Genomic DNA, 17,005 nt, shown 5'->3' on the forward strand with positions numbered 1-17,005 from the left:
GCCCACGCGCGGTCACACACCCGGCCACGGTGTGTGATACACAGCTGCAGGGGCCCGAGATAGCGTCACACACAGTCCACACTCTCACGGGGTCACACAGTCCCACACTGCCACACACACACACGGGGTCACCTACAGCGTCACAGACATTATCCACATCCACACACTCGCACTGTCACCCCCTCACATGGGGTCACACAGGGTCAAATATTCAAACCGTCTCACGCAGTCATAAGCTCACACGACGTCCCGCCCTGGAACAGGACCCGACAGCGTCACACACTGTAAAACACTCAAATACTGTCACCACCATTCACGCGGTGTCATACACAAGCACACATATGCCACACACTGTTGCACACCTCCATGAGGTCACAAAGAGTGTCATATACTCACACATCACACACAGCTTCACTATCACACAGCATCACACACTTTTACACACTCAAACTTGTTACACCCCTTACATACTCACATGGGGGTCATACATCCTGCACTGTCACCCACTTACACATCACACAGTCACAGGTCACAAATAGCACCACAACAACAGTCAACACCCACAGTCACACTCAAATGATGGCACGTTGTCACACAACTTACATGACACACGCAGTGTCACACACTGTCTAACAGAGTCACACACTCCCATATAACACAACTCACACATGTCCCACACTCACACCATATCCCCCAGCGGCATGGATGCATACAGCATCACAGACTGACACACTGTCACCCAGTGTCACCACAAGGTCTCAGTCTCATCAATGTCTTCCACACGTGGTGTCTCATACTGTAATACGGTGTTTTACGCAGAGAATGGCACATGGTATCACCCACAATCATTCTCTCCCTTGGCGTTATTCACAGTCACACAGGGCCACACGGGCACATAGACACGCAGTTACACAGTGTCACACCCACACACCCACACTGTCCTCCCTCACTTTTTCCCCTTGTAGCCTAGAGGAGGCCTTGGGGCGTAGTGTGAGTCCCAGATCAGCCTAAGGAGACAGTTGTGGGTGTGGCCCGCGCTCGCCCCGCCCCGCCCTGGGAGTTTAGAGCTCGGAGGCGGGGCACTGGGTTCACCGCCGTAGACCGCCAGATACGGCCACGCCTCCCAGTCTAAGTGGCGGGCTGGAAGGCAGTGCTGGGCCGCAGGCGTAGGCGAGCCAACTCCCGCCCCGCCCACCCCGCTCTTAACTAGAGGCGTGGCCTATGGCCCCGCCCCTCGGCCGGAGTCTGGGGCAGGAGGCTGGCTGAGGCGTGGCCCTCTGAGCGGCCCCGCCCCGTCTCTCCCGCTAGGAAAGGACGGAGAGGGAGGCCTAGCAGCAGCCAGTCGGTTCCCGCGTGTCCTGCGACTCCGCGGCCTCGCACCCTCACGACCCCGCAGCATGACCGTCAAGAAGATTGCCATCTTCGGCGCCACCGGCAGGACCGGGCTCACCACCCTGGCGCAGGCGGTGCAAGCAGGCATGAGCTGGGGCGGGCAGGTGGTGTCAGGGGGTGCACAGACGGAACTTTGGGAAGTGGCATCATGGGGTCGGACCGAGGCTGGTTGGGGCCATCAGTGCCTTAGTGTGTGAGGACCTAGGGGGGCAAAACAGGTGGCCACGGGGGGCAGAAACGGGGGACGCTGTGAGGTCCAATTTTATATGAGCCCAAGAAACAGGTATTGGCCCTAGGAGGCTGGGGGACTGTAGTGACAGGTTTAAATCCAGTGCTCTGACGAAATGTAGTTGTTATTGTGGTGCTGGTGGTTGCACACCCAGCAAGGGCTTAACTAAGCCAGGCATTGGGCTGGCCTCCCAGCACTGTCCTCTCTCAGCACGTGTTAAATCCGCACAGCACTCATGTCGGGCAGGAACTAGTATCACCTCATTTGGCAGGAGAGAAAACTGAGGCCCACTGAATGATCTGCCCAATGTCACATAGCTGGAAAGTGGCAGTGCTGGAATTTGTACCCAGTGCTTGTTCTGTGTTTGTTTGTTTGTTTGTTTGTTTCTATTGAGACCACCAATGGGTCTTTTTTTTCCCCCCCACATTTTATTTATTTATTTACTTTTGGCTGCGTTGGGTCTTCGTTGCTGCGCGCGGGCTTTCTCTAGTTTCAGAGAGCGGGGCTACTCTTCGTCATGGTGCGCGAGCTTCTCATTGAGTTGGCTTCTCTTATTGCGTAGCATGGGCTCTAGGCGTGCGAGCTTCAGGAGTTGCAGCACGTGGGCTCAATAGTTGTGGCTTGTGGGCTGTAGAGTGCAGGCTCAGTAGTTGTGGTGCACGGGCTTAGTTGCTCCGCCGCATGTGGGATCCTCCCAGACCAGGGCTCGAACCCGTGTCCCCTGCATTGGCAGGCAGATTCTTAACCACTGCGCCACCAGGGAAGTCCCACCGGTGCTTGCTCTTAACTGCCAAAAGTCCACCGGCTCTTGGTTTGGGCACCAAGGCTTAAAGTTGAAAAGGCTGAGGGATGGGTTGCTGTGAACACCTAATGGAAAGAAGATCACGGAGACAGGGGTGAAGACTTGAGCACACGGGTCCCGGGAAAGTCAATGAGCGCTGAAAATTTGCAGTTGCCCCAGGAAAGGGGGCAAGAAAGGGGATCAGTATCATGCAGCAGTACCCTGCCCCCACCGTCCAGACTTCACCAACCCCCATGGGAGCCTGACACTTCCAGATATAGCGCCCCACCCTTGCTGGCCTTGGTGATTCTGAAGATATTGACTATCTGGTTGCCCCAAAAGGGTGGAGGCCATCAGGATCCCACTCTCAGCCGTCTCCTAGCCCAGCTCTGCCTTCAAGGGACTCTGCCTGAAAGTTCCCCATTCGGCCCACTGCTCTCCCCCTCCCTGGGAAGACCTAGTGAGGATCTTGGCTTGTAGGGACAGGAGAAACGAATTTACTGGTAAACAATTCCTGGGGAGGAAGTAAGAGGGAGAAGTTGAGAGTTGCTGAGTCACCCTGAGGAGCTGGATTCCCATGTGACTACCTTTCTCTCAGTCCTGGTCCCAGCTGGTCACAGCTGGGACTGCACCTGTGGGTGTGGAGCGTTGAGGCCTAGGGGAGTCCCCGGCTTCTCACTGTGGCTCTGACAGCTCTCTTCAGAGCCACAGTGAACCTGAGCCTCGCTGTTGCCATCAGAAAAAGGAAGGGCTTGAATGAGCTCGGCTTTTCTTTACCTCAGTGATTCTGTAGGACTGAGTCCTGACAGGCACAGACTCTGGTGCCTGTGTGTCTGCATTCCAAACCCCAGCTCTGCCACTTAACAACTGTGTGGTCAAGTGCCTTGTCATCTGTGTACCTAGATATCTGTAAAGTGAGGATGAAACTAGTAGAACTCGACCTGGGGTTCTTGTGATGATTAAATGAGATATTACAATATATGGAAAATGCTTAGAACCGTGTCCAGCATACAGCTGGTGCTCAATAGCACTCCTTGGCTGAGAGAACTCAGATTATAGCTGTGTGATCCTGGCCCAATTACCTAAAATTGCCTTAGTTTCCCCATCCTCAAAATGGGCATATAATACAACCTACTTTGTGGGGTTGTTGCAATCTGGGGCTTTTCAAACTGTGGGTCATAATGAGTTCTGAAATATATTTAATTGGTCACAACAGTGTCAAAATGTATCACATGTTAAATATTGGTTTTATGAAACTTTCATTTCAATTATATATGTATGGGTTTGTGTATACTGGGTTTGGAAGTGAAATCTATATTGTATGGAGGGTTGAGATCAAAAAAGCTTAAAAGGGGCATGATCTCTACAACTGACTCTCACATCGTTAGGAAAAAACTTTATACACATATATAATTATACATGTTATGTGTATATTTTATATATACACAGAGAGAAAGATAAAGCAAATATGAGAATCTAGGTCTTGCAACCTTCCTATAGGTCTGAATTTATTTCAAAATTAAAAATTAACAGAAAAAGATAAATAAAGTAAGGGATTTGTTAAACAAAAAAAAGAAAGAAAAGAAAGAAAGAAAAAGAAATATTTATAAATAACCTACAAATGCTCTCGTTCTTTGTAAAGGGCAAAATTTGTGAATTCTAACACTATAGTTTGGTGTGGTAGCCACTAGCCACATGTTGCTATTAAAATTTAAATGTGGGTTGTGTTAAAATTTTTGGAAAAAAACGTCATTCATCTGCAGAAAGAGCTTAGCACAGCACTTGGCACATAGGAGGCTGTCTCTTTTTTTTTTTTGGGCTGTGCCACACAGCCTGTGAGATCTTAGTTCCCCGACCAGGGATTGAAGATTGAACCTGGGCCCTCAGCAGTGAGACTGTGGAATCCTAACCACTGGACTGCCAGGGAATTCCCTAGGAGGCCCTCAATAAATGTCACTAATCACCAATAATGTACCATTAACAGGCACTCTTGTGCTGGGCCTGTGTCAGAGCTCTCACTGTCCGTGAGAACGTTTCTCCTCCAAAATACCCACGATTTACTAGGGTCCGTTTTAACTAATACAGTGGTAATAAACCAGTGCCTGCGGTGGCATCATGAAAGCTCCCATTGCTCCCCGATGTGTGTGAGGGCAGCACAGGTGTTATTCCCTTATGAAAGGTGGTCACACAGGATGGGGATGCTAGGGATTGTGATTTTCACTTTAGAGAGGAGACTGAGGGCCAGTCAGGGAAGGTGTTTCCTGCGGTTCCTCAGCCGGTAAGAGGTGGAGCTCGGACTTCCCTTGTGGTCCAGTGGTTAAGACTCCGCACTTCCACTGCATGGGGCACAGGTTCGATCCCTGGTCAGGGAACTAAGATCCCACATGCCCGGCTCGGCCATAAAAAAAAGAGGTGGAGCCAGAGTTCGAACCCAGGTCCGTGGGACAGTATATCGTGTGCTTTTGTGTTGATATAAAAGTCAGGGAGATGGTGGCGAATATGTCACAGTCCCTGGACCCACAGGGCCCTTGCTTGATTCCAGGTCAGCATAAGTAGGGCCATGACAGAGGAAGCACAATTGGCTGGGGGTTCTGGGGAAAGAGGGTAAGGGTGCTCCAGGCAGAGGGGCACGTGCAAAGGCCAGGAGACAGGAAACAGCATGATGCATTTGAGGAACTGAAAGAAGTTCAGTGTGTGAAAAGGGCCATGGCTCCAGCACAGGCGAGAGAGGAGAGGCCATATCCTGGGGGGCCTTGAAGTCTGTCATAAGGAACATGGCTATCTCAGGGCACTGGGGGGGTCGGGGGAGGGATCTGAGCCAAGGGCACTTTGATATAACAGTGGAAAGCTCTACCTGGCTACCATGTGAAATATGGGTTGGAGGGGCTGAGAGAGGCCAGGAGCCCAGGGAATACTAGACCAGGATGGGAAAAAAAATTGTGAGATGGTGAAAAGGTATAGTAACAACCAACACCCCTATAGTGCTCTTTCCTGTGCCAGACGCTCTTCTAATCTTCTCATTTGTTTTCGTTTTGCATTTTTTAAATAGCAGCTTTTTTAAGATACCATTCACATACCATACAATTCACCCATTTAAAGTATACAGTTCAGTGGTTTTTAGCATATTCACAGACTCGTGCAAACCTCACCACAATCAGTTTAGAACATTTTCATCACCACCAAAAGAAACCCTTAGAAGTCACTCCCCATTTTCCTGCTCAGCCCCTTCCCCAGCCCTAGGCAACCACTCACCTGCTTTTTGTTTATATGGATTTGCCTGTTCTGAACCTTTCCTATAAATGGAATCATACACTATGTGGCTCTTTATGACTGGCTTCCTTCACTTAGCAAAAAAATTGTTTTTTCAAAGTTCATCCATATCGTAGCATGTGTATCGTTTCTTTTTATTGTTGAATACCATTACATTGTTTAGATATACCACATTTTATTTACCCATTCAGTTGATGGAAATTTGGGTTGTTTCCACTTTTTGGCTATGATGAGTAATGGCTCTATGAACATCCACGTATGAGTTTTGTGTGAACAGATGTTTTCATTTCTCTTTGGCATATACTTAGGAGTGGAATTGCTGGGTCATGTGGTAACAATATGTTTAACCTTCTGAGGAACTGCCAGATTATCTTCCAAAGCAGGTGTATCATTCAACATTCCCATCAGCAGTGTATGAGGGTTCCTGTTTCCCCACATGCACATCAACATTTATTATGTCTTTTTGATTATGGCCATCCTAGTGGGTATGAAATGGGATCTTGCTGTGGTTTTGATTTGCATTTCCCTGATGGCTAATGATATTGAGTATCTTTTCATGTTTTTATTGGCCATTTGTATAACCTCTTTGGAGAAATGTCTATTCAGATCTTTTGCCCAGCTTTTATTTGTTTTATTTAATTTAATTAATTTATTTATTTATTTAGGCTGTGCTGGGTCTTAGTTGCAGCATGCAGGATCTTCGTTGAGGCATGCAGGATCTTTGTTTATTTATTTATTTTTTTGGTTGCGGCACGTGGGATCTTTTAGTTGCAGCATGCGAACTTCTTAGTTGCAACATGCGAACTCTTAGTTGCGGCTTGCGGGATCTAGTTCCCAGATCAAGGATTGAACCCGGGCCCCCTGCATTGGGAGTGTGGAGTCTTACCCACTGGACCACCAGGGAAGTCCTTGCCCAGCTTTTAATATTCATCTTTTATTATCAAGTTGTAGGTGTTCTTTATGTATTCTAAATACAAGTCTCTTATCAGATATATGATTTGCAAAATTTTTCTCCCATTTTGTGTGTTGTCTTTTCACTTTCTTGATAGTGTCCTTGGAAGCACAAAAATTTTTAATTTTGATGATGTCCAGTGTATCTATTTTTTCTTCTGTTGCGTGTGCTTTTGGTGTCATAGCTAGGAAACCATTGCCTAATCCAAAGACGCAAAGATTTATGCCTACGTTTTCTTTTAAGATTTTTTAAAATTAATTTATTTTATTCTATTTATTTTGGGCTGTGTTGGGTCTTCGTTGCTGCACGTGGGCTTTCTCTAGTTGCAGCGAGCAGGGGCTACTCTTCGTTGAGGTGCACAGGCTTCTCATTGCGGTGGCTTCTCTTGTTACGGAGCACGAGCTTTAGGCGCGCAGGCTTCAGTGGTTGTGTCTCACAGGCTCTAGAGCACAGGCTCAGTAGTTGTGGCACATGGGCTTAGTTGCTCCTCGGCATGTGGGATCTTCCCGGACCAGGGCTCGAACCCGTGTCCCCTGCATTGGCAGGCGGATTCTTAACCACTGTACCACCAGGGAAGCCCTCTTCTAAGATTTTTATAGTTTTAGCACTTACATTTAGGTCTTTGATCATTTTGAGTTAATTTTTGAATATGGTGTGAGGTAATAGGGATCCAACTTCATTCTTTTACATATGGATATCAAGTTGTCCCCGCATCATTTGTTGAAAAGACTGTACTTGCCCCATTGAATCGTCTTGGCACCCTTGTCAAAAATCAACCAACTGGGCTTCCCTGGTGGCGCAGTGGTTGAGAATCTGCCTGCCAATGCAGGGGACTCGGGTTTGAGCCCTGGTCTGGGAGGATCCCACATGCCACGGAGCAACTAGGCCCATGAGCCACAGCTACTGAGCCTGCACGTCTGGAGCCTGTGCTCCGCAACAAGAGAGGCCGCGATAGTGAGAGGCCCGCGCACCGCGATGAAGAGTGGCCCCTGCTAGCCGCAACTAGAGAAAGCCCTAGCACAGAAATGAAGACCCAACACAGCCAAAACTAACTAACTAAATAAATAAATAAAAATTAAAAAAAAAAATCAACCAACTACATTAAACTTTTAGAAATATTATTTAGGGAGTTCGCTGGTGGTCTCTAGTGGTTAGGACTCGGCATTTTCACTGCTGTGGCCCTGGGTTCAATACCTGGTCAGGGAACTAAGTTCCTGCAAGCTGCGTGGCGCGGCCAAAAAAAAAAAGAAATGTTATTTAAACCCACAATAACCCTATAAGGTAGAGACTATTATTAGTGTCATTTTACAAATGAAGGCCCTAAGGCCCAGACAGGTTAAGTGATTTGCCCAGTGTCACAGCTAGCTAGTGGTAGGGCCAGACAGAATTCAAACCCAGGGTTGCTTTGAGGATTAAATAAGCTAATAAATGTAAGGAATTTGGCACCTGGCATATAGTGAGTGCTCTCTAAATATGATGTATCATTATTATCATTATCACTGCCCCAGAGTGTACAAATTTCTAATCATTTGTTTTTTACATATATGATGACAGCTATCAAGAGAAATGTAACAGGGGCGTTCCCTGGCAGTCCAGTGGTTAGGACTCCGTGCTTTCATTGCCAAGGGCCCGGGTTCAATCCCTGGTCAGGGAACTAAGATCCCGCAAGCTGTGTGGCGCAGCCGAAAAAAAAAGGGAGAGAGAGAGAGAAATGGAACAATTTTGTTGTTTTCCCTTTTCCTTTATCACTTTCAGAATAATGGATTCATCCTTTGATAGGTACCAATGATGACCAATGAAGTTTCTTAGTATCATTATGAACTCACAGATTTTTGTATATTTGATGTACTTCAATTCTTTGCCATCAGTATTCTTCTGGACAAATCATATTGCCCCCTATTTGCCTTGTGGGAACCCCTTCAAGTGGCTTCTGTGTCCTCTTGACATCACCCCATCATTTTTTAAACACCACCTTACCAGCTGGAGGTACAAGATAAGATGTTCCAGGCTCACCTTGTCCTCTCCCTGGCGTGGCCCAGCAAGCAGCTATTTCTTCAACGAACTCTGGCTCATTTTTCATGAGAATGCTATTTAGAGGCTGTCTTCATCAGCTCAGGCCACTATAACAAAATGCCATAGACCGGGTTGCTTACACGACAGACATTTCTCACAGTTCTAGAGAGCGGAGAGTTCAAGATCAAGGTACTAACAGGTTTGGTTTCTGATGAGGGCCCTCTTCCTGGCTTGCAGATGGCCGCCTTCTTGCTGTGTTCTCACACGGTAGAGAGAGAGAGAGTGAGCCTTGGTCTTTCTCTTCTTATAAGGACACTAATTCCATTATGGGGACCCTACCCTCATGACCTCATCTAATCTAATTACCGCCCAAAGGGTCCATCTCCAAATACCATCACATTGGGGGTTAGGGCTTCAGCATATGAATTCAGCATATGACACAAGCATTCAGTCCATAACAGAGACTACAACTACTAATTTTATTTTTTTTGCAATACACATAAACATTGATATATTTTGCCATTATTTAAAACAAAGGAAGAAATATGTTGGTTGTAAACTTTAAAAGGGAGGGTATGTGTCAGAAAGGGGACACAGAGTTACAGAGTTATCCAAAATTCTTTTGGGAGGTGACATGCCAAAGTGATGTTCAAACTGTTTAGTAACCACTAAGACAGGACCCAGCCCTTCAGAAGTAAGACCTGGGGAACCAAATCCAACGATGGACAACCTTTGGGCAGCTCATGTCCTTCGCTGTACCTCAGCTTGCTCCAGGACCATGGATGGGGGGCATAGACCAGTGTGATGCCAGGCATTAACCCTTTAGTTGCCGGAGGGTGGAGAAGTCGCAGGAGTGGGGAGTGAAGGGAAGAAGAGACCCTTGGAGGCATCAGAGCAGGTTATTTATGAACCGACATCAAGGTATCACCTTATTTTAACAACCAGCTGGATATCAACTGTGGGTATGCCAGCGAAAATGTTTGAAGACCATTGTCTCAGAACAGGGGACCTGCGGGATGGATTTGGGAGTTCATGGCACCCTCCAGGACCCAGCCCCTGGAGGCGGGGAGTGCCAGCCCACAAGCCGACTGACCTGCCTCTCTGCCCCTCTTTGCAGGCTATGAGGTGACAGTGCTGGTGCGGGACACCTCCAGGCTGCCCTCAGAGGGGCCCCAGCCGGCCCACGTGATAGTGGGTGACGTTCGGCAGGCGGCCGATGTGGACAAGACTGTGGCAGGGCAGGACGCCGTCATCGTGCTGCTGGGCACCGGCAATGACCTCAGTACTGGGCCCCCCTTCTGCCCTCGGCCCACCCCTGCACCTCGGCCCCCAGCGCCACCCCCGCCCCCAGCCCCACCCCTGCCACCGCCGCCGCCACCGCCCACCAGTGACAGCCACTCTCTGTCTCCTCTAAGGTCCTACCACAGTGATGTCCGAGGGTGCCCAGAACATTGTGGTGGCCATGAAGGCCCACGGCGTGGACAAGGTCGTGGCCTGTACCTCGGGTGGGTGGCGGGGTCATAGGGGTGGGGCTGAGGAGTGGGGGGTAGATACTGGACAGGCAGCCCAGGGGCTCCTACAAGGTGGCATTAGAGCCACTCCAAGTTACTGTGTATTTATTGAGCACCACCTGAGTGCCTGAACCTTGCTGGATGAGGCCAGAGACACAATACAGCCTTGGGCCCTGTGCTCATGGTTCTCACAAGTAGGAGGGAAGTGGCAACAGAGCCATCATCAAACAGTGACCAGTCAGGGCCGGGGTTGGGGGAAGCACAGGCAGAGAGGTCAAGGCCAGGATTCGGGGGGAGCATGGGCAGGGGGATCAGGGCCGGGATAGGGGAAGCCTGGAGGACTCTGGGGGCCCAGAGGGGTGCCTGACTCATCCTGAGAAGGGGTCAGGGAGAGGGCCTCATAGAGGAAATGACAGAGCCATGTATACACAGGCCAGGTCTTTACCCTCACAGACCTCCCAATTTATGAGGAGATGGTATTAAACGAATGGTTGCCCGGAATAATCTGAAAGGAAGGCTGCGGAGTGTGTAACAGGAGCAGTTAATGCTAACAGCATTTATTGAGCTCTTATTGTGTGCTCGGCACCATCTGAGTGCCTTACAGATGAATGCCACTTAATCCTCTCAAAACTCCTTTGAGTAGTACTTATATTCACAGTGGAACATAGTAGGTGCTCAGTGAATAGTAGCTGTTCTTATTGCTTCCTAGCTAAGGGAGTGGAGGCACAGAGAGGCCCATCACCTTACCCGAGATCACACAGCCTGTGGCTGGCAGAGCTGGGGTGTGGAACCGGACTGTCTCCATGGTCCACACTCCTCACCTTTGTTCCATCACACATTGTCTCCTGGGGAAGGGAAGGGACATGAGGGAGCAGTGGGAGGATAAGGGAACTCCAGGCAGAGAGGTCAGCATTTGCAAAGGCTGCAAGGTGGGAGGGAGTGTGGCTGCAGCAGAGCGAGTGAAGGGGAGAGTGTTGGGTGGTGAGGTCAGGTGGGGCCTCGTGGACCTGATGGGGCCTTTGCTTTTACCCTGAGTGAGATAGGGTCACAGATGAGTCTGACCCCTCTGGCTGTGCCGGGGGAACAATGTGGGGGGCAGGGGCAGGGAGACCAGGGAGGAGGCTGCTGCCATGGTCTAGGCAGGAGGTAACAGTGGATAGGAGCAGGCGGGGTGAGAAGCCTGGAGAAACTGGAGGGCAGTAGTGAGCCCCCTGTAGGGGTTGGTCCTGGCAGGAGACCTGCAGGCTATGGGCCTGGCCAGGCTGTCCTCAAGCCTTGGCTGATCCTGCCCTGTATCCCCCCAGCCTTCCTCCTGTGGGACCCGTCCAAGGTGCCCCCAAGACTGCAGGATGTGACTGATGACCATATCCGGATGCACAAGATACTGCAGGAGTCGGGCCTGAAGTACGTGGCTGTGATGCCACCACACATAGGTGAGTGGGTGGGGACCCAGCTGCAGGGTTACCACCAGCCTGCCCCCTCCTGTCCTCTGTCGACATTCACTGGGCCTTCCCTGGCCAGTTGAAAATTGCAAACCTTCCTCCCACAATTTCCATCCTCTTTCCTGCTTGATTTGTATCTCCTTTCTAACACACTTTTCAATTATCTCTGTTGTACAAACTAACCAAAATTTTAAAACGTAAAACAAAAGCCCTCATTTGTGATGACTCTCTCAGTACTGGGAGCTGTCTAGGCTCTGGGGGCACTTCTTGCTGAGGTCTCGCATGCCGTTGCTCAGTAGCTGGCAATAGAATCGTGTGGAAGGAAGCCTCACGACAAGGCTCGTGGTAGGTGCAGACTGTCTGTCCCTGGAACACCTGCACGCCGCCTTTCCTAGCGTCAGATCTCTCAGGGCTGCTTCCGCTGTATTCTCTTTATTAGAAGCAAGTTATGGGACTTCCCTGGTGGTCCAGTGGTTAAGACTCCATGCTCCCAATGCAGGGGGCCCGGGTTCGATCCCTGGTCAGGGAACTAGATCCCACATGCATGCCGCAACTAAAAAGATCCCGCATCCCGCAGCTAAGACCCGGTGCAGCCAAATAAAATAAATACATAAATACATAAATAAATAAATAGTTAAAAAAAAAAAGAAGTAAGTTATACTGGGGCTGCCCTACGTTCAAGGGACAGGGACTTATGCTTCACATCGTCTCTTTCTTTCTTTTTTTTAAATTATTATTTATTTATTTATTTGACTGTGTTGGGTCTTCATTTCTGTGCGAGGGCTTCCCCTAGCTGCGGCAAGCGGGGCCACTCTTCATCACAGTGCGCGGGCCTCTCACTATCATGGCCTCTCTTGTTGCGGAGCGCAGGCTCAGTAGTTGTGGCTCACGGGCCCAGTTGCTCCGCAGCATGTGGGATCTTCCCAGACCAGGGCTCGAACCCGTGTCCCCTGCATTAGCAGGCAGATTCTCAACCACTGCGCCACCAGGGAAGCCCTCTTTCTTTCTTTCTTTTTTTAAACCCATTTATATATTCATTTATTTGGCCACACCATGCAACATGCAGGATCTTAGTTCCCTGATCAGGGATTGAACCCATGCCCCCTGCTGTGGAAACGTGGAGTCCTAACCACTGGGCCACCAGGGATGTCCCTCGTCTCTTTCTTTATCTTACTTAGCGCGTGTCTCCCACACTAGAATTTTGAAGTCTGAAGTTTTGTTTGAAGCACAGATTTTGTCTTGTTTTGATTACAGCTGTGTTCCTAGTGCCTAGAACAGGGCTTGGCACGTAGTAGGTGCTCAGTAAATATATGTCCCATGAGCTAATACCGGGGAAGATGCCTCACCTCCAGGTGGTGCTGTGGAGGGAACCACACCCTCTTTTCCCCTCCCAGGTCTGGAATCCACATTGAGAGAGAGTCAGATCGAGGGAGAGATGCATTTACAAATGTCTCTTGCATAGGAAGTGTGTGCCTGGCCATGATTACAACTACCAATGATGTAGTCTCTGCTCTCATGAGGCTTACGTTTCTAGCGGGGGAGACAAACGAAATAGATGATCTGTATTACTGTTGGGTCGTGCTACGCTGAATGAAGAAACCATAAAGTTCAGTGAAGGAACTTCCCTGGTGGCGCAGTGGTTAAGAATCCGCCTGCCAATGCAGGGGACATGGGTTCGATCCCTGGTCTGGGAAGATCCCACATGCCGCGGACCAGCCACGGAACAACTAAGCCCCTGTGCCACAACTGCTGAGCCCGTGCGCCACAACTACTGAAGCCCGCACGCCTAGAGCCTGTGCTCTGCAACAAGAGAAGACACCACAATGAGAAGCCCACTCACCACAACTAGAGAAAGCCTGTGTGCAGCAACAAAGACCCAACGCAGCCAAAAAACAAAACAAAACAAAAACTCGGTGAAGAGAGTAAGCCTCAGCTATAAGCAGAGGCTCTCTAAGGAGATGGCCCTTCCCCCAGATACTCACCTGATTCCCCACCTCAGGGGACTACATTCAATGTCCTGGGCTAAACCGTAATGGAAAAGAATATTAGAAAAGAATGTGTGTGTGTGTGTGTATATATATATATATATATATATATATATATATATATATATATATATATATATATATGTTTAAAAAAAAAAACCAGACACCAGGCCTGTTATGTTTCATGCTATGAAAAAACATTAAAAAAAAAAAGATTGTTCCAGGTTAAAGGTGACATGGCGACTGAACTGGATCCTGATTTTGAGGGGAGGGGGAGGTCGGAAGATATTTTTTGGCAGTTGGGGAAATCTGAATATAGGGTGGATTCTAAATGATGTCTCTTGCATAGGAAGTGTGTGCCTGGCCACGATTCCCCTCAGGGGGAATCAGGTGAGTGGGGGAAGGGAGGACATTCTGGGATGAGGGAACCGCAGTGCGGATGCCCGAGCCAGGCACTTGTATCTGCTTCACATTTGCCTGCCTGCTGGACGAGCACTTCTGCTGTGCCCTCTGCCTTCTGCTTGGAGAAAGACGAGCCCTGCACACCTTATAGAGGTTCAAGTAAGCTCAATGTTGAGGTTCAATTCAGGATTCTCGTTGAGACGAGAATCCTGAGTTCTGAATCAGTGGTGAAGCGGCATGGCGGAGAAGCCGGGCAAAGTCTCAGCCCCAGCCCTTTGTGGACTTAAGGCCCGTGGCCTCTGAGCCTCAGTTTCCTCATCTGTAAACAGGGTTCATGATATTACTTCTTGACCTCCCAGGTTTGAAGTGAATATCCAGAGAGAGCATGCCTAAAAATTATTTAACACAAAGTTGGTTTTTTTTAGTTCTTCTTTTTTTTAATATTTATTTATTTAATTTATTTATTTTCCTTATTTTTTTTTTGGCTTTGTCGGGTCTTAGTTGCGGCACACGGGATCTTTGTTGAGGCACGCGGGATCTTTTTCGTTCCGGCGTGCGGTCTGCTTGGGCTGCTCTCTAGTTGCGGCCTGCGGGTTTTTTCTCTTCTCTAGTTGTGGCGCGCAGGCTCCGGGGCGCGTGAGCTCTGTAGTTTGCAGCATGCCGGCTCTCTCGTTGAGGCGCGAGAGCTCAGTAGTTGTGGCGCACGGGCTTAGTTGCGCTGCGGCATGTGGGATCTTAGTTCCCCGACCAGGGATGGAACTCATGTCCCCTGCATTGGAAGGCGGATTCTTTACCACTGGACCATGAGGGAAGTCCCAGTCCTTTTTTTGTACGTGTGTGAAAACTTGGAAACCTCCAGAAAAGTTAAAGAAATTAAAGGTTTGTGAGTACCCGTAAACCCTTCATCTAGGTTCACTTGTTAACATTTCGGCCTTTTTGCTTTCCCTATCTATCTATCTGTCTGTCTATCTATCTATCTATCTATCTATCTATCTATCTATCTATGCATGCATCTAATGTGTATGTGTATATATGTGAATACATATGTAGTGTATATATATTTTTTAAATAAGTGTGTATTTATATATATTTCTTTTTTTCTTTCTTTCTTTTTTTTTGGCTGAACCATTTGAAAGTAGGTTGCAGACATCGGCACACTCTACTCCTAGAACCTCTTGATAGTCATCTTCCAAGAAGAAATATTTGAATATGAACCACAGTACTGTTACCGCACCAAGGGAATTGACATTAACTCTACCACATCATTTAGTATCCAGCCCATACTCAAATTTCCCCAACTGCCAAAAAATATCTTCCAACCTCCCCCTCCCCTCAAAATCAGGATCCAGTCCAGGATCGTGTGTTGTGTTTAGTCGCTGTGTCATATTTAACCTGGAACAATCCTCCATATCCTTTTTTTTTTTTTTTTTTTTTAATGTTTTTCATAACATGAAACATAACAGGCCTGGTGTTTTTTTGGGTTTGTTTTAACATATATATATACAGTCTTTCTAATATTCTTTTCCATTATGGTTTATCCCAGGACATTGACTTTAGTCCCTGTGCTATACAGTAGGACTTTGTTATCCCAGGTGTCTTTTAAAATATCCCACGTTCTGGATTTCTGTAGTTATTTTCTTACAGACTCAGATTAAAAGTTTTTGGCAGGATTGCCATATGGTTGAGGGTGTGTGTTTCTTATTGCACATGATTCCAGGTTGTCTCTGCGCTGGTATGCTGCATTTGATCCCTAAGTTAAGTTGGTCACTGTCAGAATGCAGGCGCTAGATGCCCTGGTAACAGCCAGGTCATGGTGGGGGAGGGCAAGGGGGGCACAGAGCAAATGTAGCCTTTGCCACTGCGAGGTCACCCTTCGCAACCATGGGACATAACTTCCTCTCTCCAAGACTCAATTTGCCCACTTGTAAAATAGAATTAATAATAGTCCCTAGCCCATTCTCTGCTTTATTTCTCACTATCTAACATATTGTCCGTTTTACTTTCTTATCTTATTAGTTGCCTTTTCCTAGTGACTGTCTGCATGCTGAGGGCAGGGATTCATATCTGTTTTGTCCCTTTCAGGGTGCCCAGCACCTGACATATAATAAGTCATCAATAAGAATTTGGCGAATGGGACTTCCCTGGTAGTACAGTGATTAAGACTCCGCGCTTCCACTGCAGGGGGCGAGGGTTTGATCCCTGGTCAGGGAAGTTCTGCATGCCGTGCCAAAAAAAAAAAACTCACTTAGTGAGTGAATGAAGTAGAGGGTACAGATTAGTGCCCTGCATGTGGGAAGGGTTTCATACATTGTTGGCTCTTATACCATCTTATACCATCTGGGCTGGGCACACTGTAGACACCCTGGGATGATCATTGAAGTGATCACATGTTGGTTGCAGGAGGGGAAAGGACATCTGATTTACCCAGTCCCTTTGTCTTTACTTTGCAGGAGACCAACCGCTGACTGGGGCCTACTCAGTGACCCTGGATGGACGAGGGCCCTCGAGGGTCATCTCCAAACACGACCTGGGCCATTTCATGCTGCGCTGCCTCACCACCGATGAGTACAATGGGCACAACACCTACCCCTCCCACCAGTACGACTAGGGCTCTGGCCCCGTCCAGGAGGACAGCATCCCAGGAAATAGAGAACAAAGGAAGGGAGCAATAAATCTTGAGCCAAGAGCTTCGAGTTTTTTTAGAGTACCCATCTCTGTGACTCTTCCCCTCTCTGGCTCTATCTGGATGTCTCAGTGTCTCTGTCTGCCTCTGTGTGAGATTTTCTGGGTATTCATTCATTCATTTCCTCGCTTGGTCCTGTGCTGGGGACCCAGTGGTGACTGTGAGGACCCAGTGGTGACCCTGCCTTCACAGATCTCACAGTCCAGTGGGGAAGACAGCCCTGCCCCTGTCAGTGACAACACAGAGTGGCCAGGGCTCTGACAGAGGAAGTACAGAAGGCTGAGGGCCCCAGCTTGAGGAGTGAACAGGGTTCTGTGGAAGAGGGGCTGTCCCACCTGAAACCTG

At 48.5% G+C, this 17,005-nt stretch overlaps 1 protein-coding gene and 1 long non-coding RNA gene across 3 annotated transcripts; both read left to right on the plus strand.

Annotated features, from left to right (window-relative positions):
* The first annotated feature begins 1,271 nt into the window (after positions 1 to 1,271).
* On the plus strand, positions 1,272 to 16,675 carry BLVRB (biliverdin reductase B). 2 transcript variants are annotated; one of them, XM_082438922.1, is made up of 5 exons: positions 1,272 to 1,476; positions 9,755 to 9,919; positions 10,053 to 10,142; positions 11,453 to 11,581; positions 16,428 to 16,675. In XM_082438922.1, exons 1-5 carry the CDS (start codon positions 1,398 to 1,400, stop codon positions 16,583 to 16,585), a joined length of 621 nt encoding a protein of 206 aa, XP_082295048.1. In that variant the 5' UTR covers positions 1,272 to 1,397; the 3' UTR covers positions 16,586 to 16,675. The 2 variants fall into 2 exon arrangements, with proteins under 2 accessions (XP_082295048.1, XP_082295049.1); XM_082438923.1 differs by lacking the exon at positions 9,755 to 9,919.
* Positions 11,590 to 15,651, plus strand: LOC309649204. The gene is made up of 2 exons (XR_014256986.1): positions 11,590 to 12,296; positions 12,585 to 15,651. It is a non-coding gene; the product is annotated as an uncharacterized lncRNA (long non-coding RNA).
* Positions 16,676 to 17,005: the final 330 nt, after the last annotated feature.

The sequence above is a fragment of the Balaenoptera physalus genome, assembly GCF_965194825.1.
Source record: "Balaenoptera physalus genome assembly, chromosome: 19".
Taxonomy (NCBI): Eukaryota; Metazoa; Chordata; class Mammalia; order Artiodactyla; family Balaenopteridae; genus Balaenoptera; species Balaenoptera physalus.